The sequence below is a fragment of the Budorcas taxicolor genome, chromosome 8 (assembly GCF_023091745.1).
Source record: "Budorcas taxicolor isolate Tak-1 chromosome 8, Takin1.1, whole genome shotgun sequence".
NCBI classification, from domain to species: Eukaryota; Metazoa; Chordata; class Mammalia; order Artiodactyla; family Bovidae; genus Budorcas; species Budorcas taxicolor.
The window spans coordinates 63055206-63078739 of NC_068917.1; the positions used below are offsets into that span (position 1 = coordinate 63055206).

The window sequence follows — 23534 nt, forward strand, 5'->3', positions numbered from 1 at the left end:
TCCTAACATAGCCTTAGAATTTCCCACAGCTTTTGGGCCTCAGCAGCTGCTTGTTCTCAGAAAGTAGAGCAGATGCTCTAGGATTTGGTTGTGAAGCATGGGGTTGAACAAGACCTATTATGTGACTTCCCAAGTATCTGAAGTTTGCTTGTATGGCCGCTAGATGTAGCTCTTGTACGTTCGCAATAGCAAGGTGTTTTTTTTGTTTTTTGTTTTTTTTTTGCTGGGACATAGTAGAAATCAGGAACATGACAAACAAGATAGTGAAATTTTATTCACAAAATGTACATCCCTATTTTATACAATTCATTTTTAACAAATATAAAAAACTTAAATATCATTTGAAGTAAACATTTCCAAGATCTACTGTATATGCAAAGTTGGGTTCTCTTTCTAAATTCTCTTTTAAAGTTTTCCAATATTCTCAGAACTTAATATAACTTGTCATAAAACTGCTTCTATTCACTTACTGCCATCTTGAATGTCTCATCCATCTTCTGTGTCTGTTGTTCTGGATAGGAACTATATTTCACTCTCTTCCACATGGCACATTACATTGCATTCATAATACTTCTAACAATATCTTACATTTCTATGATGCTTACTATTTACAAAGAATTTATTTATGGTATCTTATGTATTCCATGTAAAATAAAGTGGTGATTTTTTATGAAGAAATAAGCTGAAAGGTGTTAAGCAACCTGCCCAAGGTCATAAGTAAGAAAGTGCTTCCTGGTTTTATTGTGTTAAACTCTGGAGACTCAGGAAGTGCTGTAGGCTGTAGACTTTATATCCTTAGACATTCACAGTGTACATTAGTATATTAAAATCTCTGAGAATTCCTGGAGCAAAGAAACCTGTCAGACTTTAACCTACCATCCCAAAGTCTTCAAACATATTTAGCCACTCTTTCTTTATCTATCTATCTGTCTATCTGCCTGTCATCTTTTTTTTTTAAGAATGTCTTATTCATTATGTAATAGAATAGTATCTTTTCTATTCGGAATTGCTGTAAGTGATGAAGATCAAATTCAAACCCTATACTCCTTCTTCAATTTAATTTACTATCAGTGTTTCAAACTCTGCAGTGCATCAAGAAAAAAAAAGGTCTCAATTTTCTCATAGCTAAAAAGAAATTCATTTAATCAAAATAGATTATTTCCACCCAGAGGCTTTATATGTGGTGAACGTTGGTCTCTTGTGAGCACTTCTGGCAAACTGAAGCTGATATACAGGAGCCCAAGATGAAATGTCCATTTCCTCCTTGTTCCTCTGACTCTCCCGGTGATTCCAACAGGGCTGACAAAGCTGCTGTGAGAGCCGTCTCACCTCTCTGCACTAATCTGCAGTTTAGACACAGCATGCCCATTAGGCTTGCTCTAATGGTCCCTGTCTTCTTGGTTTCAGCTCCATGTGCCTCCATCTGTCTCCATGTGTTCAGAATGTCCTCATCATTCAGTTAGAGGATTTGTTGTCTGGCATCTGTTGAATGTCAGACATGTGGCCAAAACCCTGCAGACAAACTCTGAAAAGGTAAACATTCCCTGAAAATAGGCCTTAGGGCAAGAGACCATTCCTGTTAAGTTGACTTGTTGGCTTTTGGATGGCAGCTGTAATGAGTGAAGTCCTTTCCTCCATGGGGGTGAGAACCACAGAAGACTTCTCCTACATCATCTCCTGAAGTATTTCTGACTCACCAGGTTCCTCACAGCAGCCTTCACGTCCTTGTTCCTCAGGCTGTAGATGATGGGGTTGAGCATGGGGGTCACCACTCCATAGAAGAGGGGGATGAGCTTGTCTGAAAGGTCCTCTTTGTCTGCGCCCTGAGAGTCCTTAGACTTGGGCTTCCCATACATGAAAAACAAGGTCCCATAGAATATTATCACCACAGTGAGGTGGGCAGAGCAGGTAGAGAAAGCCTTTTTCTTCCCCTCAGCTGAGGGGATCCTCAGGATGGTAGCAATGATGAAGACATAAGAGACAGAGATGAACAGAACTGGGACCCCCAGGAAGATCACATTGGTCACCTCCATACTGATCACATTGGTGGAGATGTCAGCACAAGCCAACTTCAGGACAGCCAGGATCTCACAGGTGAAGTGGCTGATGACATTGGCCCCACAGAAAGGCAGCTGAATTACCAAGGATGTGTGAACCAGAGAAGCAACACCACCAACGGCCCAGGAGCCAGCAGCCATGGGCACAGAGACAGCCTTGCTCATGACCACAGAGTACCTCAGGGGGTTGCAGATGGCCATGTAGCGATCAAACGCCATCATGCCCAGGAGCACACACTCTGTTCCCGCCATGGAGAAGGAGAGGCACATCTGCACGGCACAGGCTGAGAAGGAGATGGTTTTCTGGGGGGTCAGGAAGCTGTCCAGAACCAGAGGGACTGAGGAGGTTGTGTAGCAGATGTCCAGGAAGGAGAGGTTCCCCAGGAAGAAGTACATGGGCGTGTGCAGGCGGGAGTCAAGGATGGTCACCAGGATGAGGACCCCATTGCCCAGCAGGATCACCACGTATATGAGCAGGATGAGCACAAAGAACGTTTTCTCCAGCTTTGGGTGGGCTGAGAGGCCCAGGAGAATGAACCCCACCAGGGGAGAGGTCTGATTAGGTTTTTCCATGTGATATTCCCTCTGTCATCAGCACATTACAAAAGTATCACATCAGGCTTTCTTGAAAAGAACCCCAGCTATCTGGTATGAGGCCACTCCTGCTGCGTTAATAGGAGAGCATACGTGTGCTAGAGAAAACAGCTGAAAGAGACAGCAGGGTTGGGCTTCCCTGGTGGTCCAGTGGATAGGAATCCACCTGCCAATGCAGAAGACACAGGTTCTATCCCTGATCCAGGAAGATCCCACATGCCTCAGGGCAACTAAGGCTATGTGTGCTACAGCTACTGAGCCTGTGCTCTATAGCCATAACTGCTGAGCCCTTGTGCCACAACTACTGACGCCGGCACCCCCAGAACCCATGATCTGTAGCAAGAGAAGCCACCCCATTGAGAAGCCTGGACTTCGCAGCTAGAGAGTAGCCCCTGCTTGCCGCAACTAGAGAAAAGCCAGGTCTTTATTTTTGGCTGTGCTAGGTCTTCGTTGTTGTTCCTTGCACAGCCAAAAATAAATAAACAAATAGAATTAAATATATATATATACATACACACACATTTTAAAAAGAGGCAGCAGGGTGTCCTCAGCTCTAAGATGAGAGAAGGTCAGAGATGGAGCAGAGCTTACAGTGGGTCAGTCCTGGGCGAGGGCCTCAAACAGCCTAGCTGTGTATGGAACCCAAGTCGCTGCATCCTCTCATGGCCCATAAAAGCAACTGAAGTCTCAAAAGGGAAGTGACCTGTCCGAGACTGCTAAGTTGGTGACAGAGACAGGACTTGAGCCCAGTGGAGCGGATTCCCAAGTCAAGGAGAGCCTTTCCTCAGCACTATGATTAATGACTGGGTTTCCCAGGTGGCTCAGCGGAAAAGAATCTGTCTACAGATCTTTTCTACAGATCAATGCAGAAGACTCGGGTTCATTCCCTGGGTCAGGAAGATCCCCTGGAGAAGGAAGTGGCAACACATTCCAGTATTCTTGCCTGGGAAATCCCACGGACAGAGGAGCCTGGCGGGCTACAGTCCATGCAGTCGCAAAAGAGTCGGACACGATTTAGCAACTAAACAACAGCAACAACAAATAATTAACAGCGAGAAAATCCTATGAATGATTTCTCTTTAACGGAAATGTATAGTCTTTGCATTTAACCTGAATTTTCTGAGATTCCCAGGCTTGTCCAGTTCTTAGAACCAGCAAATTTTAAAACTTCTTTAAATTTTGACTACATTTGGAAGAAACTTGTATAAAATGTCAATTCACCTCCACACAGAAACGAGCCCAGGTGAAAACTCAATGATATTGAGGATGACTTCTCCAGTCCGCCCACCATCAGTGACACAGACTTGATCATCATCAGCATTGGGATCACCCTATTTTAATACAAACTGATAACAGTATATGGGGAGGTACCTATATGGGGAAGAACTTTATGAAGTCAACACAAAGACTGATGGGATTGATCAAAATTGGAATGATTAAACCCACACTAGGGGCTGACAGCTCTGCAGCTTACTGACCAGTGAACTCAATGATTAATAGCTATGTGAACTACACTTCTCAGATGGTAGGCTATACAGCATTAACCTCCAACCCATTTCACTAGAATATTGGTGAACTTCTTGGCCAGAGATAACTCAGAAATATTTTTTTCTTTGTCCTTTTATGCTCATATTATATTCTTGTGTGGAACCCACCCTTGGGTTCCATACAAGCAACTAGCTTATGGGGAGACCCATATGCCTTTGTGTAGAGGATTTTGAATCTCTTAGCTGCCATTGCTCAGATTCTAAATGCAGATTCCTCACTGATAGGATTTCTCGAGGGACTCCTCTTTGTCCATCTTCAGTATTACCACATTTTCTATTAATACAATGGGTACAGATGACTTGGTATCAGGGTGGGGGAAAAGTCTTAGTAATCATGAAAGGAAAGTGAGAAAACCAGAAATAACTAGCTGTTGATAGATTGGGAAACCAGAGGGACCAAGCTTGGGTCCACTCACCCTCTGATGCTGAGGAAGGCCCCTTCTTCCCAGAAGCCTCTGCAGGAGGGGGATGATGGGAATCCCACACACTCCCTGGGTTCCTGTGAGGAGGAGCAGCAAGGGCAGACAGGGGCTGGGAGAGCGTGAAGGAAGGACTGCCTGGCCTGGAGCTTACTCTCAGCTGTTCCTCCCTGCTCCAGCAGCAGCTGTGGGAAGATTTCTGGGAGCAGAGGCAGAGAAGAGGAACGTGTGTCTTTGAGAAGTGCTCTGCAGAAGGCAGGCATGGCTACTGCCTCTGTCCCATCCCGGCTCAACTGTCCCCACCTGTGTCCTGTTTGCGGCGCTTCTCTGAGTCTCCTGATCTCAGATTCTTAACTCCTCACTGCACAGCTGGACCAGACCCTGGGTGCCAGAGAAAACCCCAGACTCCCCTGCCTGACTTCCTTTACCTCTGAGACTCTCTTTCTTCTTGTCCTCCTGAATCTTTGGGGGAACTTTAGCTTCTGGTGGGTGTTTCTCTCCCATCCTTCCTCCCGGCTGTGTCCTGGGTATCTCAGTGACAGAATCTTCATGTACAGGACCTGTCATCCTGGTCTGAGCCTGAGGAATCCCATGGGCTCGTTTTCCCCAGCAGTGAAGGGAGTCCTCGAGCTGCAGCCGTAGACTCCTACAGGGACCCTGCTGGTCCCAGAAGCAATTTAATGTTTGGAATGTTGAGTGTTCATTGGGCACTGGGGCTCAGCATACTGGGGGCTCCAGGGACCACATCCCTGCCATCAGTTGCAATTAGAGGCAGTGACTGGGACATGGCCACCTGGAAATGGAGAGGTAGGGACAGAAATGCCAGCTTCCTTCTGAGCCTTCCCTGGGATCTCAGAGAAGCCAGTGTCCTGACTCACTGGCTAAGGCTGTAAGTTTTCTTTTTTAACTACTTATCGATTTATTTATTTGTTTGGCTATGCCAGGTCTTAGTTGCAACCTGCAGGGTCTTCAGTCCCCACAGTCGCATGCAGGATCTTTTAATTGCAGTATGTGGGATCTAGTTCCCTGACCAGGGTACGAACCTGGACCCTCTGCATTGGGAGAGTGGGGTCTTAGCCACTAGACCAGCAGGGAAGTCCCTGAAAGTTTGTTGTTTTTTTTTAAGCCATGAATTAATGCTGTCTTTTCCAAAAGCTTCTTTGGTTTCATCTTATATAATCATGTGATTTTTCCTAATTAGCCTGTTAATTTGGTAGTTAGATTGCATTGACTGATCTTTGAATATTGAACCAGCCTTGCATTGCTGGGAGGAGGGGATCCTCCTTACCGCTGGGCAAGGAGTGGGAATTTCAGCTCCCCACTAAGGCTCTGCTGATCCCTTTCTGGCTGGCAGTGAGTGACAGGAGTGCCTACTGTTGTTCCCATGCCCTCCACTGACACCATGGGAAGGGGTGCCCTCAGTAGCATAGGCACAAGCCCTGACTCTCCCATAGGCCCCTTCTGATACCACCCAAGCGGGAAGAAGAAGGAGCTTCCCACATGGTCTCTACTGACTCTGTGAGGGTGGGGAGGACCTGTTACTGCCCAGCATCCCATCTTCCTGTTGATCTTACTCTGATACCATGTTGGCAGGGGAGTGGTTGGGCTGCCTTATCATAGCTTGGTGAGAATAGAAGTCTAGGCTATAATCTGCTCAGCCTTTGCTGGTGGGGTGAAGGTGAGGCCATTGTGTTTTTTTTTTCCCGAGGTGTTTGGCTAGAGTAGAGTGGTTATTGTCAGAAATTAAATTTTATCAAGTACTTTTCCTATATCTGTTGAGATGCGATCATTTGCGTTTTCTTCTTTAGTTTGTTGATGTCTTAAATTTTTTTTATGATGTCATAAATTTTTAATGTTCACCCTATCCATGCTTTTTGGGGAGGATTAATGCAACTTGCTCACAGAGTTCAGTTCAGTTCAGCTCAGTCACTCAGTCATGTCCGACTCTGCAACCCCATGAATTGCAGCACGCCAGGCCTGCCTGTCCATCACCAACTTCTGGAGTTCACCCAAACCCATGTCCATCAAGTCGGTGATGCCATCCAGCCATCTCATCCTCTGTCATCCCCTTCTCCTGTTGCCCCCAATCCCTCCCAGCATCAGGGTCTTTTCCAATGAGTCAACTCTTCGCATGAGGTGGCCAAAGTATTGGAGCTTCAGCTTTAGCATCAGTCCTTCCAAAGAACACCCAGGATTGATCTCCTTTAGAATGGACTGGTTGGATCTCCTTGCAAATGCATTACTATGTTTGTTTTACTGATTTTCATAATTTGGCTTTTTGGCGTCAATGTTCATGGAGAGTACAGGCCTGAAAAGAATTTAGTCCTTTTGTCTTATTTGAAAAAGAGCCTGGGATTTGACTAAGACTCCCGTCCAAGTAGTAACCAGGCCCAACCCTGTTTAGCTTCTGAGATCAGATGAGATTGGGTGGTACAGCCATAGACTTAATCAAGACTGGTTTGCAGTTTCTTGTATCTCAGTTGAAAGTGATCTCCTATGTAATATAAAGATAGCATTGCAGTGGGAGTGTGCAGTGGTCAGCAAGAGAAGGTGACTATGTAAAGATACTTTTCCTTTGGGCTTTGTAATTGTCAAGACTTTGTAAGTTTCTAGATAGAAAACTTATTCCAACCAACATAACCCCAATATAAACTTTAATGCTCATAAAACTGAGAAGTTCAAAGGTGGATTCAGTCTCAGGCACAGTTGGAATTAGGGACTCCACATGTCTTTAGGACTCTCTGCCCTTTCATCTGGTTCTTATCTCTACTTGTGTTTTCCTGGCTTCGTTTTAAACAGACATACTCACATGCTAGAGAAGAGAGCTGTCAGCAGCCTAATCCACATTCTTCTGTTTTAGTCTCCAGATGAGAACAGAGCCCTGGCCAACACGTTAGACTGCAGCTTTGCAGAGGACTTGCTTGAACTCCTAACTCATAGAAACAGCAAGATTATAAATGGGTATTGTCTAAAGCCACCAAGTAGTGATCTGCAATGCAGCATAGAAAGCCAATAAGGACCCCTTTTCTTCTTGCTCCAGTTGAAATATGCTGCGGAATGGTTTTAATTAGTTTGACCAAGGTCACATGCTTTCCCTCAGACTGATTGCTGTGGCCAAGGGTGGGTGTACTACAGTTGGCAGTCCCCTGGAATCACATGATGAGAGTGAGAGGGAGCAATTTCCTCCTGAAACAATAGATGCACAGTACAGATGTAAGTGACCTCTGTTGAGGGCATCCTTAGAAACTCCAGCAATGCTGTGACTGATGTGTGCTTTTAGTAGAGGTCGCAGATTGCAACCCATAGCAAAAGTGGCTAAGGAACAAATTTTGTTTGATCTTAGAATTCTTACACTGTTGTAGAATTCTGGGAAACACTCAGCTCTGCAAGCACCAGAGGGGAACGTGGAGACTACAGCAGGGGAGCAGCTCTTTGCATTCCCCACCCCCCTTTTCCCCTTCCTGCATTCCTGCCTTGCAGAGGTTGGCTGGAGCTTAGGAGGAATAGGCAGTCAGCTCCTGCTTCCCCACCTGGTCCTTCCCCTTAGTTAAAGTCCCTGTCTGGCATCTGGAATGCTCTGATTGAAACTGTTTGAGTGATTATGTTATTGACATGTTGCCTGTGATCATCTTGGATGTTTGATTTGGTCATATTGGGTTTCTCATTGCAGTGGCTTCTCTTGTTGAGGACTTCCCTGGCGGCTCAGACGGTAAAGTGTCTGTCTACAATGTGGGAGACCCGGGTTCAATCCCTGGGTTGGGAAGATGCCCTGGAGAAGGAAAGGACAATCCACTCCAGTACTATTGCCTGGAAAATCCCATGGACAGAGGAGCCTGGCAGGCTACAGTCCATGGCGTCGGAAAGAGTTGGACATGACTGAGCGACTTCACTTTCCTTTCCTTGGTCATATTTTGTGATAACCTTCATTGGGTACTCAATTGTCTTGAAGATTTTAGGGATTGTCCTAAATTGAGAGAAATGGTTACCTGTAGTAATCAGGTGTGTAATCAGCCATGAAATTAAAGGATGATTTCTCTTTGGAAGGAAAGCTATGACAAACCTAGATAACATATTAAAAAGCAGAGACATCACTTTGCTGACAAAGGTTCTATGGTCAAAGCTATGGTTTTTCCAGTATCATGTACAGATTTGAGAGCTGGGCCATAAAGAAAGCTGAGCGCCGAAGAATTGATGCCTTTGAATTGTAGTGCTGGAGAAGACTCTCGAGAGTCTCTTGGTCTGCAAGGAGATCAAGCCAGTCAATCCTAAAGGAAATTCATTGGAAGGACTGATGCTGAAGCTGATATTCCAATAGTTTGGCCACGAGATGTAAAGAGCTTGGAAAAGACCCTGATGCTGGGAAAGATTGAAGGCAAAAGGAGAAGGGGGTGGCAGAGGATGAGATGGTTAGATAGCATCACTGACTCAATGGACATGAATTTGAGCAAACTGCAAGAAATAGTGGAGGACGGAGGAGCCTAGTGTGCTAAAGTCCATGAGAGTGCAAAGTCAGACATGACTTAGTGACCGAACAACAACAACAAAGTAATCAGGTAGAAATTAATCTGCACATCTAGTGGTCTGGTCTAAACTCTTTGGTTATCTCCAAAACCAGGGATGGAGTAAAAGCTGGTTTTTGTTTCTTCTTTTTTTTTCTTCAATGTGTTTTAAATTGGAGGATAATTGCTTTGCAGTGTTGTGTTGGTTTCTGCCATACAATGAGAATCTGTCATAAATATACATATGTCCCCTCTTTCTTGAGCCTCCCTCCCAGCCACCCACATCCCACCCCTCTAGGTCATCACGGAGCACTGAGCTGAGCTCCCCGTGCTGCTCAGCAGTTTCCCAGTAGCTATCTGTTTTCACATGGTGCTGTATACATGTCAATATTACTCTTTCAATTTGCCATACCATTTCCTTCACCCCGCTGGCTATTCATTTTTCTGAGAACCTTTGATGAGTGAGCCTTTCTGTTTGCTTCCAAGCCCTGGGCTTGGACCTTTTCCCAACAAATAGAAAGGACCTGCCCTCAGGATGGGAAACTGGATGTAGCATGGGTCATCCCAACCTATTAGAAACAGTTTTGGCTTTGAATGAGGGCACTTGGAGGATACTCCAGACTGTCCTGAAGCTTACATTCAGGTCTTTTCCTCCCTCCAAAATGAAAACATATTTTAAAAATTTCTTCTGTTAATGTATGACCATTGTAAATATCTGATATACTCAAATTCTTTATGTATTTTTCCTAGGTCTTTTAAAGTTGCTGTGACTGGTATAAATTGTATACAACCACTTTACTTTCTTTAAATTATATACAACTTACTTTAAATTATATACAACCACTTTAGTTTTGCACTTGATTAAAACTTTTTCTCAGTAAACAACAATAGTTTACTTACTGAATAGTTTTCTTCTTTTCTGTATTTCATTCCTCATTTATTTTTCTGATCTGGTTTAATTAGCTAGACTCTGCAGAATGATGCAGATATTGAGAGATGTCCTAATCCAGGTTGTAAGCATGTTACTAATGTTTTGCCATCAAGTGCACCCTTTGTTGTTGTTCTGATCATTTCATTCATGTCAAGGATGGATTCCTCTATTCAAATCCACTACTTTAAGAGAGTCAGAAATGGATGCTAAATTTTACCAAATTATTTCTCAACATTTGTGGGTGAGATTACTTTTTCTTTTTTCATCTGTTAATAAAATGGTTACAGTAATTGATCTGATGTTCAAAAACTTGCAAATCCTAAAAAAAAAAAAAAAAGCGACCACTGGGTAATATGTATTATCTGTTTAGTATATAGTGATTTAAATTTCCTCAGGTTCAATAAATGAGTTTTTTCATTTGATCAACTTTCTTTGTTCTTTCATAACCCTCTATTTCTTTCAAAAACTTCACCCTAATACTTGTTGGTATTTATTCTTAAATTTTCAACAAGCATATTAAGACTTTTGCTGCCTTTCAGTATCAGTGCAATGGGCTGTAGTTATAGGAACCCCTTCCCACCATATCCGATGAAGCCTTCAGTGGGGTGTAACTTTCTCTTTCTCCATTTCCCAGCTAGATGAATTCATCTAGGATTATAACTGGAGCTCTATCATTGCTTCATTATCACTATTTACCTCGACATGATTGCTGATAATTCCTTCATGTATTCATCTTTGCAAATCGGTATAAGAATTGACTGTACCTGATCAGTCCTATGTATTTCGTCATTCCCCACTGTTTCTTCTATCACTTCCTTTCAATTTTTTATTTTTAATTGTTCGTTGGGACAACATTCTAAATAAATTATTTTCATGAAGAGATTGTATGGATATGTGCTTTCTATGTTTACACATGACAACAAGTGTCTTTTAAACCCTTGTATCTGTGCAGAGATAAGGGATGTGTAGAATTCAGGACTCATAGCCCATTTCCTTTCCCTCAGAACTTCAAAAACCTTATTCTGCCAACATCTACATTTAGGGTTGGGGAACAGCGGGCCATTGACAGGCTCTCATTCCTTATTAGGAAATATGCTTTTCTTCTGTGGAAAAGTCTGCAGAATTATTTTGGCGTGTATAGGAATTAAAACTTATCTTTGAATCTAGATAGGTGGGTCTTTTGCTACAATTTCTTACTGGGTGTTTGATGAACATTCTATAAACAAAATATCTAAAACTTCTATTCAGCGAAAAAATTTTTAGTTATTATTTGTCTTTAATCTGCTCTGTGTCCTCATGAATTCCATACTGAATCCAAGTAAGTGGGATTGTTTCCCCTGAGCAAATGTTCTTATTTCTCAGTTATCTTTTCTCCTAGCCTCCTTTTTCAGACTGCTCTTGTTGATTCAATATCCTCTTAAATTCCACTGAAAAAAACTACTGAGAATTTTCTTTAATTTTTGGACCATCTTCCTGAAATAACTCTTTTTCAGCAAAGGCTGGTTGCTTTGAGTGTTAGTTTGTTTCCTCTCTATTGGATTAAAAATTCATATCAACTGTCAGAGGTTTTCTATTTTGCCCATTCTTTTAGCTGAGCTTCTAGATGGATAACTCTAGGGAATTCCTCACCAATCATGAAGCTGATTCTTTTGTGTCTCCTCCTTCACCTCTGAGCACTGCCACCTCTCCCTCTAAATACTGACCGCGTGGCTCTGGGGATTCTTAGGTACAAAGGCAAGTGATGGTCACCTCTTGGCTGCATACTTGGTCAAGCCAGGTCAGGTATTTAATAGAATTTATTTGATTACCCTCCACATCTCTCAGTTTCTACAATCCTCTGATGACCCATGGGAAGCCAGTGTTATCTAGAGAAAAAACCCAAGGATGAATGACATTTTCAGAAAAGGAAAAGAAAAAGGCATGAACCTTTGACCTTTGCATCAGTCTGCCACACCTTGTTTTTCTCACTGCTCCAAGGATGTAAATGATTTTCTGATTGCGCCCTTGGTTAAGGGCAAGGGAAAGAGGCTAATTATGGAGACATAGGAAGAGAATGATTCAGGAAACAGTTTTAAGAATTAAAATGACAATAAAAATAAAGTACAATGAGGATAAAGATAAAAATATTACTGTTATTTGATATGGAGTAGGAAGAATTCCAGACAGGTGACCATAAATAATGGACCCATTCAAATATGGTCAGTGAGTGAGCCAAGGAGTGACTGAATTATAGACTATGAAAAGCTCTATAGACTAGAGCTTTTATGAATTAGAAAATAAAACTTGAAGAGTTACTTTTCTTTGACATCAATTTGTTTAGTATGCATGGAAGATACAGAGAAGTAAAAGGCTAGATCAGCAAGAATATATTTTCGTATAATTGCCTAGAGATTGATGGGAAAATTCACACTGACTGCTTTTCTATTCACACAGAGTTCTTGGGTATAATGAGGTTCTGTGTAATTAAACGTACCTATGGAAACTTGCATGAACTTACCCCTTCATGGTATGCTCTTGAGACCCTCAGGTGAGAGAAACTAGGGATCAGGAACTATCAGGACCCCTCCACCATCACCAGGTGAAGCGTTTCTGAGTCACCAGGTTCCTCACAGCAGCCTTCACATCCTTGTTCCTCAGGCTGTAGATGATGGGGTTGAGCATGGGGGTCACCACCCCATAGAAGAGGGAGGTGAGCTTGTCTGCAAGGTCCTGTTTGTCTGCCCCCAGGGGGTCCTTGGATTTGGGCTTCCCATACATGAAGAGGATGGTCCCATAGAAGATGACCACAACTGTGAGGTGGGCAGAGCAGGTGGAGAAGGCCTTTTTTCTCCCCTCAGCTGAGGGGATCTTCAAAATGGTAGCAATAATGAACACATAGGAGAAAAAGATGAACAGAACTGGGATGCCCAGGAAGATCACATTGGCCATGGCCATACTGATTATGTTGATGGAGATGTCAGCACAGGCCAACTTCAGAACAGCCAGGATCTCACAGGTGAAGTGGCTAATGACATTGTCCCCACAGAAGGGCAGCTGCATTGCTAGGGATGTCTGCACCATGGCACTGGTGCTTCCAGCTGCCCAGGAGCCAGCAGCCATGGGCACATAGACAGCCTTGCTCATGACTATGGGGTACCTCAGAGGGTTGCAGATGGCCACATAGCGGTCAAACGCCATCGTGCCCAGAAGCACACACTCCGTGGCCCCCATGGCAAAAGAGAGGAACATCTGCCCAAAACAGGCTGAGAAGGAGATGGTTTTCCTGGGGGTCAGGAAGCTGTCAAGGATGAGGGGGACTGAGGAGGTTGTGTAGCAGATGTCCAGGAAGGAGAGGTTCCCCAGGAAGAAATACATGGGCGTGTGCAGGCGGGAGTCAAGGATGGTCACCAGGATGAGGACCCCATTGCCCAGCAGGATCACCAGGTATGTGAGCAGGATGAGCACAAAGAGTGTTTTCTCCAGCTTTGGGTGGGCTGACAGGCCCAGAAGAATGAACCCCACCGGGGGGGAGGTCCGATTGGATCTGTCCATAATACCTCTGCTCTGTCACCTGTTTGAACTCAAAAAGCCAACTTCGTGATTCTCTGACACCCAAAAAGGCCAGAAAACCAGTGAGGAAACTCGTCCTACTGAGCACTTAGGGAACTCTTCTAGCAACCTGGGCAGTTCTTTGTGTTGTTCTAAGTAAAATGGAGAGAAATTTTTCAAAATCTACTTTATGATATTTGGCTGCCCATGAAAGTGTTACCAGATTGGATTGAATTTTTCTAATCACGTTCAAGGTTGATGTCACACATTTACTTCAAGTTATATCATGTATGGCCAATTTATTTTCATCAATTTTTTGAGAAGTATTACATTCCCTTTGTATGATTTCACCTGCTTTGGGGTATAGGACTGGTGGAAATAACTGATCTCCTTTGTGCTTAATTCCTGACCATTCCCCTCCAAGCATTTTTGGATGTTACCTTTCTCCTCTTTCACAGTTCCCTCTCTTACAGCCATTCATTTACTCCTTCACTCACCTTCCAAAGCTCCTCAGAAGCATTTCACTACAGAACCGGCCTTTGCCAATCACTCATGGCCTGGCAATCATTAAGTCCCTTTTCCTCTCTGGCCATCGCCTCCCTCATACTCACTCTGGAATGGATTGTTTTGAAAGGTATTCCATCCCAAGGACTAAAGGACCTCCTGAATTTCTTGTTCTTGAACTTTCTGTCACACACTAAGATGTCCTTTATGATGCTGGGTCCACAACAGTTAATGTATATAGTATTGTGTGTGTGTGTGTGTGTGTGTGTGTGTGTGTCAGTCGCTCAGTCGTATCCGACTCTTGCGACCCCATGGACTCTAGACCACCAGGCTCCTCTGTCCAAGGGATTTTCCAGGCAAGAGTACTGGAGAGGGTTGCCATTTCCTTCTCCAGGTGTGTTTGTGTGTGTATGTATGTATATATATATATATATATATATATACACATATATACATACATATATAGTGTTCTCTTACCTTTTTGTAAATAGGTTGATAAAGAAAATCACTTTTCTTCTGTCTGAGGAAGAAGCCTAAAATAGCCAACTGAGTCTGAAAGTAGCAGCCAGAGGAGTTAGCACCTGAGATGGATGAAAGCTAAGTTTTCTTGGCTTTGTTCTGTTTTGGAAAAAATACACAAAGGACTGTCTGTTGCATACATGAAGCCATTTAAATCCCACTCTGCTACTGGGATTACTCTAGTCCCTGAGGTGATTTAAAGTTTAGAAGTTGAAGTGACAAAATTTGGAAACTGTATACATCTGAGATTAAGTCCCCAAGATCCAATTACTCTGAAGTCCTGCCACAAGCACTTTCTTTCCCTCTCCTCTCTTTGTAACCATCCTGCTGAGCTATTAGAAAGCATTAGAGGAAAAGGGTCATTCTGGTCCTGCCAGAGTTAACCTGTCCCCCAGTCAGTGAGAATTCTCAGCAGAGCCTACAATAGAGCTGGGAGAATGTGAAACCCACAGGACAAACCCTTTAGCACCCCTGCCATTTCCAAATTTAGAATCTCAGGACTGGAAAAAAGCAAGTGACCTAGAAGGTTCCCTCTGTCTGTGTCCCACCAAATAAATTCAGAGTGCCTACAATAGGCCAGGCCTTCACAGAGCATTCGGAGGGGGGCGGGGTGTCATAAATGAATCAGGTTTCACAGGTAGTGCAGCTCTGGACCCAAAAATGGTCAGCTGATTGCAGAAATGATGTCCTTTTGTTTGAAATCTTTCGTTAGTGCATGTGTCTTATCCTTTCAAGAGAATAAATTTTTGTTAAGGAAGGTAAGGGATAGTCAACCAATGTCGCAGAATGAGGGAGGGGGTGTAGGACCTATGTTTCTTAGAGTTTTTTTGCCCAATCCTCCTTATTTCAGTAGCATCCCTCTTTATCCTTGGTCCCAGAGAGACTTGGCACAGCGGGTCCTCTGTGCTGTAGGTCTGGTTGGGGCTCAGCTCTCCTAGTTTCTGGCTTAGGATTGGACTCTATCAGATCAGCTATGGAAATGGCCACTAGCCCATTCACTTTCCAGTGTTCAAAATGTCTTCACTCTGATATCGCCCTTCTTCTCCTTAACCTTATTGATTTTGTCATTAGAAACAAAATTAAGCAAAACAAAGACATATTATGGTAGTTTTTGTGGGTTTTACAATGGAGCAAAATTAGATGCATGTGTTCAGTTCTCCTTTATGCCTCAGTCCTGATTCCATGCAGTTTCTAACACCCTCAGCTATTTTTTTTATATATGTTAGTCATTGTTTCTTGTCTGTTTCTCTCCTGCTAGAATGTCAGTTTCACAGAAGCAGAGGTTTTTTTCCTGCATTGTTCACAGATGTATCCTAGATGTGTGAAAAGTGTACCAGACTCACAGTAGGCATTCAATGAGCAGTTGTTAAATGAATTATTAAGTGAATTTGTGACCTACTTTTGTTTTCTTTTTTGTCCCGTGTTAACTCTTATTTTTTATATTTTATTTATCTCTATCCATCTTTTTAATTTCTATTTTGTAAATATTTTATACATATTGATATAGAACATCTATACATTTATAAATGAATAAACAAACATGCAGTGTAAATTGTTAGAAAGCATGATTTTAATACCCTGGAGACCATTGACAGTAGATACTAAGCTTCTGGCTGTGGGTTTGAAGGAGGAAACAGACAGAGAAGGACTCCATCTTAGGCCAGGCTGCGAACATTAGGCTGCACACATGATCACCCTCCCAGTGGACTCTGAAATTTGTGCCCGGTGTCTATAGAAATGGCATACCAACGGAAAACCAGACCCCCAGATAAAAAAGCCTCAGGACTTGTACTTGGACTCTCCATTGCCTAAAGTGAAGTCACTCAGTCGTGTCCGACTCTCTGCGACCCCGTGGACTGTAGCCCACCAGGCTCCTCCATCCATGGGATTTTCCAGGCAAGAATATTGGAGTGGGTTGCCATTTCCTTCTCCAGGGGATCTTCCCAACCCAGGGATCGAACCAAGGTCTCCTTCATTGCAGGCAGACGCTTTAACCTCTGAGCCACCAGGGAAGTTGCCTAAAAGAATATGCTAATTATCTCTCTAACAGAACAAAGTGGTAAATTTCATTATGTTTATCGGGATATGACCACAGGCCTATTGATAAATATCCACTGTTTATCTAGTCTTTTGACTCCTGATTCACGGGTTAACTTTGATTGTACCCTTCTTTTACCTTGTCCAGACTAGTTTCAAGGAATTTGGGGAGGTGGGTTTGAGCAAATACACTTAGAGTATATAAGGTTTTCACAAAGACTTGTAGGGGTCTTTGGCTAAGAGGAGACTCTACCTTGGGCCCGCCGGTGTAATAAACTGCACTCCACTATCTGCATTGTCCTTCTGAGTGAGTTTTTCCCGGAACGTGTGGCTACAACATTTTCACCCTTTCAAATATTCAACAAACCTCTCTTAAAGTTTGGAAACCTCCATCTTGAGCAGAGCAGCACTGCAGAATTCAGGACTTTCAGCCTCATTCAGAGGAGACCTGCTAGCTTCCTTCTTGTCTGCATCATATGCCTTTTTTGATCAGAGACCACCCATGGTGAATAGGGACTGGTGACTGTGCTCACCAAGATTTTCAAAAGTCAACCCTGAGCTGTAAGATGCCTTGGAGTCATTCTTTCCCTCTCCTCCCTCTTGGGTTTCTCCCTGAACTCTTCCCCAGCCCTTTGTCCTCCAGTACTCTACGTATGAGCTTGGGTCTCCTCAGGAAAGCTCAGGAGCAAGAGGAAGAGAAGGGCACACGCCAGTGCCTCAGTTGTTACAGTTGGCCCAAGTACTGCCATGCACATGAGAATCAAAATATATATCAAAGGGACAGCTTGACTCACTTCTGCTCTTTATAGAAGCCGTCCGTGGTGGCTCATGATATCTTACTATGTTGATGTAACTTTAAGCTGTCTCCATGCTTTTCTGGAATGAGGATATATACTTAGGGAAAGAAGTCAATGAGGTTAAGTAAAAATTCTGTAGATCTTAATTTGAATTGTACATATGTATTCCACTGAAAAAGCCTAGAAACTATGACATCTTGATAGCACCCCTAGCACCCAGATTGTGGTTTTTGAATACCAAAGGAAACAAGAGCTCCTTAGAAAAAATGGTTGTTTCCAGGCCTGGAGAGGAACTGTACACGTTGAGCCTGGAAAAACTTGACATAATCAGAAAGCAAGAAACCATCGAAGATACTTGGGCCCCGTCAAAAGATCTCAGGAGCCATGGGCTCATCACTACACTGAAACAAAAACCTCTCAAGTATGTAGATCTGATCATCAATGAATAGGAGACACAGGGACAGCAAAATATAAACTAAGATTCTGTGACATTGTGATTTATACAAAATATATATTTGTTCATTCAGATGACCAAGATATTTTTATCACATATATTTGGACTTTGTCCACAGCTTCTGGCTTACAGCTGCCAAGTCCGTCACTGCTCTTAAAATCCTTGGAATTTCCTTAGTGATAAGAGCAATGGGAGCAACTTCCATCATAGTGTTTAGTCTTCAATGCTCAGGTTCTGAAAAACACTTTAGAGCCATAAAGTAAAGGGGGTATCTTGTTATTCTTAACAAGCCCAGTTCAGCCACAACTGGGTTTATGTTAACAAGGTGACTTTTGGAAATCACCTAAGGTTGAAGTTGATTGTCAGGGGAACCAACTCTGAGTAGAGGGTTGGAACTCTCAGTCTTAACCCCTGATTTCCAGGGAGGGGAGAGCAGCTGGAGGTCACACTGATCACTAGTGGCTGGTGATTTAATCAATCATGCTATTAAGAACCCAGACTTTTTTTGGTATACAAACTCTATTATTTTCCATGTGTTTCATGGCAAGAAAAAGATTGGGAAACATTAAACTAGAGAGATTAAACAGGGGAGAGGGGCTTATGGAAAGATTTCAGAGAAGTTACATACAGTATAAAACAAACTTCAAGGTTACAACCATGAAGAAGAGAGGAGCTGTAATCTAACCAAGGTCTGGTCCCAAAGCTTCTAATGATAACACAACATGGTGCCACCTCATCCACCTACTATTCTCCGTGATTTTGCTAAGTATCACCAGTGTCCAGGATTCTAAAAAGATAACACATATTACTTGAGCATTGGACTTTGCATGATGTCACAGTTAGGTTTTGCCCAGAAGCAAACTCTGAGACAGAGATTGGAGTGCAAGAGGTTTATTAGGGAGAGCTCTTGGGTTCAATATTGGTGGAAGGGAGGATGAGGATGGAAGATTGGGCAGAGGGGAATGATGGGCTATGGTACAGTCTCAACAAAGGCCTCAGTCAACCCCATAGGGGACCCTGGTAGTGGGATGGCTGTTCAGAGATGTCTCTAGTAGGAGGAGGCATTTATATCCCTTCACCAATCAGTCATTGGATATGGGCTGCCTTGGGGAAGGGAGTATGACCTTGGGTAAGTCAGGTCTCTTCAGATAAGAGCCCTCTTATCAAATTTCCAAAGATGACTGACAGTTGAAGGCTGTCTGCCAGCAGCTCTTTCAGTAACTGGAGGAACACCTCCTTGGGTCCTTTAGAAAGATGTGGGTGGGAACTCGGCATAGATCTCCAAGCCGGAAACCAGTGAAATGAAGTATATTGAAAAGGAAGATTGCTCTGCAAGTACCTTTCATTTTTAAGTAAACTCTTGATTATAAAGGTCAGAACTAATCTCAAGTTGATGTCCTCCTCCCTTTAGTGAGCTGAGAAGGGCATGGGTGGACTCTGTGCTCAGTAGGGGAAGGCACATCCCCCTAGGGTGGGACAGATAATACTGGGTATGAAAGGGTGAAACGGGAACATGCCCTGCGCTCCTACAGCCCGGAGACTGTTGAAGGGACCACAGGGTGGTGACTGTGTCCAGGTTTCTGCCCACAATGTGCAGGAAAGCGCTGTGTGGCCCACAAGAGTATGGCTGGCCACTTCTCAGGCAGGAGAAGCCCAGGACATCCAAGCAAGGCAGGCTGAGAGCATGTGTTTTCATTGCAAAGTTTTGATTCTCAGGGAAAAATGGGCATCTGATCGCCTCGAGGAAAATGAGGCAATTTCCTTCCCTTACGTGTTTTTGTCCCCTTTTGTGTCACTACTGACTGAGATCCTCACACATTTTACCTCTGGACCTCTTGTCGGTACATGTGAATGGGCCCCACCTTTTAGTTTTGTCACCCGGTTGTCCTCAGCCCAGCCGCCTTGCTCCATCTTTTGCTGGTCACGTCTGAGCATCTTGACTCCAGCATCTTTCAAATCATGGTGCTGCCCCCACCCTGCTCTTCCCATAGAACCATCCTTTAACTCTCCAGACTATAGGGCCAGACTGTGTACTCAGGATTTACTGGGGCAGGAAAACAAAGCTTGCATCCAGATGCAAGGCTAAGACCTTCCACACACGTGTTGCAGGATTCACCTTACTTGCCCTCGGAAGAAGCGCCCTGTGTGTAATCTACAAGGTCCCTACTTCTCAGTCTCAGAGACAGCTTCTTTCTCATATCCAGTCGCAACCTTGCCTCCAAGAAAAATAAAATGTGAAGATGTGCCATTTCACCTACAGTGAAGACTATTTTTTGTATTTTTTGTACTGCCATGTCATGAAGTTTCACCCCACACTGTCTTCAGTGCCTCCTTTTAGAGCAGGATTTTGAATCTTTATGTAACAGAAAAGTAAATGAGTCTTTTTTTCTCAAAGCAAAGGAGCAACTTGCTCACAACTTGCCCAGTAGAGAAGCAGGAACATCACAAATTGTTCTTTCAGCGGCATTCCACTTCTATCCCCTCAAGTCACACTCCCATCAGGTTTTAGGTTTCATTATTTCTAAAAATTAAGTCCAGTAACAGCTGAAATTCTCCCTTGTATGTATAATTCAATTTTCTGGTGATGACTCTTTACACATATCTTCTTTGAGAGGCACGTTCTTCTGAGATTCACGAGTGAAAGCAGTCAAGAGACGCAGAACTACAGGGACATCTGTCCTCCAAACATCACCAGATGAAGCATTTCTGACTCACCAGGTTCCTCACAGCAGCCTTCACATCCTTGTTCCTCAGGCTGTAGATGATGGGGTTGAGCATGGGGGTCACCACCCCATAGAAGAGGGAGGTGAGCTTGTCTGCAAGGTCTTGTTTGTCTGCCCCCAGGGGGTCCTTGGATTTGGGCTTCCCATACATGAACAGGATGGTCCCATAGAAGATGACCACAACTGTGAGGTGGGCAGAGCAGGTGGAGAAGGCCTTTTTCCTCCCCTCAGCAGAAGGGATCCTCAGGATGGTGGTGAGGATGAAAACGTAGGAGACAAAGATGAGCAGAACTGGGACCCCCAGGAAGATCACATTAGTCACCCCCATACTGATCACATTGATGGAGATGTCAGCACAGGCCAACTTCAGAACAGCCAGGATCTCACAGGTGAAGTGGTTGATGACATTGTCCCCACAGAAGGGCAGCCTCATCGCAAGGGACGTTTGAACCATGGAGGCAGCACATCCAGCTGCCCAGGAGCCAGCAGCCATGGGCACATAGACAGCCTTGCTCATGACTATGGGGTACCTCAGAGGGTTGCAGATGGCCACGTAGCGATCAAACGCCATCATGCCCAGAAGCACACATTCCGTGGCCCCCATGGCAAAAGAGAGGAACATCTGCACGGCACAGGCTGAGAAGGAGATGGTTTTCCTGGGGGTCAGGAAGCTGTCGAGGATGAGGGGGACTGAGGAGGTTGTGTAGCAGATGTCCAGGAAGGAGAGGTTCCCCAGGAAGAAGTACATGGGCGTGTGCAGGCGGCAGTCAAGGATGGTCACCAGGATGAGGACCCCATTGCCCAGCAGGATCACCAGGTATGTGAGCAGGATAAGCACAAAGAGTGTTTTCTCCAGCTTTGGGTGGGCTGAGAGGCCCAGGAGAATGAACTCTGTCACAGAGGCTGTCTGGTTGACACTTTCCATGGTATGTCTCCTCTTTCAACTGAATAAAATACTCAGTGATCCAGACTCCGCATCTGTTGTCTCACGCAGTTCCAGGGCATCTGGTCAGGAGTTCCAGTCTGGCTGAGTGATTAGAAAACAGTTTTGAAGGCAGTCTCTATTCGTTTCCAAGAAAAAGGAGCAATAAAATTAGAAACTACCTTGGGGTCATAGAATATCAAATTTACACTGTTTAAAATGACAATTCTGATTATTTAATGCATTTGATCAGAGACAGTATATACAACACATTCATTTAAGTTGTTCTATGTGAAATTAAAAGACGCTTACTCCTTGGAAGAAAAGTTATGACCAATCTAGACAGCATATTGAAAAGCAGAGACATTACTTTGCCAGCAAAGTTCTGTCTAGTCAAGGCTATGGTTTTTCCAGTGGTAATGTATGGATGTGAGAGTTGGACTGTGAAGAAAGCTGAGTGCCGAAGAATTGATGCTTTTGAACTGTGGTGTTGGAGAAGACTCTTGAGAGTCACTTGGACTGCAAGGAGATCCAACCAGTACATTCTAAATGAGATCAACCCTGGCTGCTCTTTGGAAGGAATGATGCTAAAGCTGAAACTCCAGTACTTTGGCCACCTCATGCGAAGAGCTGACTCATTGGAAAAGACTCTGATGCTGGGAGGGATTGGGGGCAGGAGGAGAAGGGGATGACAGAGAATGAGATGGCTGGATGGCATCACCGACTCAATGGATGTGAGTTTGAGTGAACTCCGGGAGATGATGATGGACAGGGAGGCCTGGCGTGCTGCGATTCATGAGGTCGCAAAGAGTCAGACACGACTGAGCAACTGAACTGAACTGAACTGAACTGATGTGCTATATGACAATTGATCTCATTAAACTTTGGCCAGAAAAATGACTTTAAGTTTGCTCCATGTTCTTCCAATTTGTGCTAGGGACTAGAGAAATCATTAGTGAATGCTCACTCTGTTTCTCCAGATCATTTTCACAGAAAACATATTCCTATTGTTCCCAAGACCTCTTTTCCTCATGAGCAATGCAAACTCCAGGGCTATCCATTCATCTGTCTGTCCAGCCACCTGTCTTGTCCATCCATCCATGCATCCATCCATCTATCCATGTTTGAACATCAATCCACTTATCAAAACTCCTGTTGATCACCTGGTATACGGGTGTGAGAATTCCTGTGAGAAACAGGGGTGACCCATGGCCCAGGCATAAATGGCTTCACAGCCTGTCAGAGAGGTAAGCAGAAGGATTTTGGAGAGGCCAGGACATCCAAATGGGCATGCAGTGTATGCGTAGAACAGGGGTCATGAAACAATCCCTAAGTGGTGTAGAATCTAGCTTGGCTTTTAAGGACAAAGGACACTGAACATGGAGAGATAACTTGGGCAGGTCTCCACAGTAACTTTGTGATCTGGAAATACTGTTATGTTCCTAATAGTTTGAATCTGATGTTCTATGAAGATAGACAGAGGACTTTCTCCAGAAACCCACAGTGGGTCACAGTTTCTGAAAATCTAGTTCTGTTAGATAACTAAAACAGTGATTTTTTTCCAGTCTTGAATATGTTTGACATATAACATGAAAATTTAAGGTGTATAATGTATTACTTTGATACATTTATATATTATAATATGATTGCTGTCATGATATTTATCACATCACATGATTATAGTACAGTATTGCTGTCTATATTCATTATACCATGCATTAGATCACTGGGTTATTTACTACTTGTTGCAAGTTTGTGGGCTTCCCAGGTGGCACTGGTGGTAAAGAACCACTTCCTGCCACACAGGAGATGTAAGAAATGTGGGTTCCATCTCTGAGTCAGGAAGATCCCTTGGAGGAGGGCACGGCAATCCACTCCAGAATTCTTGCCTAGAAAATCCCATGGACAGAGGAGCCTGGTGAGCTATAGTCCATAGGGTCGAAAAGAGTCAGACATGACTGAAGCGAAAAAAAAAAAAAGTCTTCCCTGGTGACTCAGATGGT

At 43.8% G+C, this 23534-nt stretch overlaps 3 protein-coding genes across 3 annotated transcripts; all 3 read right to left on the bottom strand.

The window, feature by feature from the left end:
* Positions 1–1670: 1670 nt before the first annotated feature.
* LOC128052167 (olfactory receptor 2S2) lies at positions 1671–2630 on the bottom strand. Its single transcript, XM_052644628.1, has one exon. The coding sequence runs from the start codon at positions 2628–2630 to the stop codon at positions 1671–1673; it is 960 nt and encodes a 319-aa protein (XP_052500588.1).
* Positions 2631–12618: 9988 nt separating this feature from the next.
* LOC128052183 (olfactory receptor 13C7-like) lies at positions 12619–13578 on the bottom strand. Its single transcript, XM_052644651.1, has one exon. The coding sequence runs from the start codon at positions 13576–13578 to the stop codon at positions 12619–12621; it is 960 nt and encodes a 319-aa protein (XP_052500611.1).
* A 6996-nt stretch (positions 13579–20574) lies between these two features.
* LOC128052161 (olfactory receptor 13C7) lies at positions 20575–21534 on the bottom strand. Its single transcript, XM_052644621.1, has one exon. It carries the CDS (start codon positions 21532–21534, stop codon positions 20575–20577), a length of 960 nt encoding a protein of 319 aa, XP_052500581.1.
* Positions 21535–23534: the final 2000 nt, after the last annotated feature.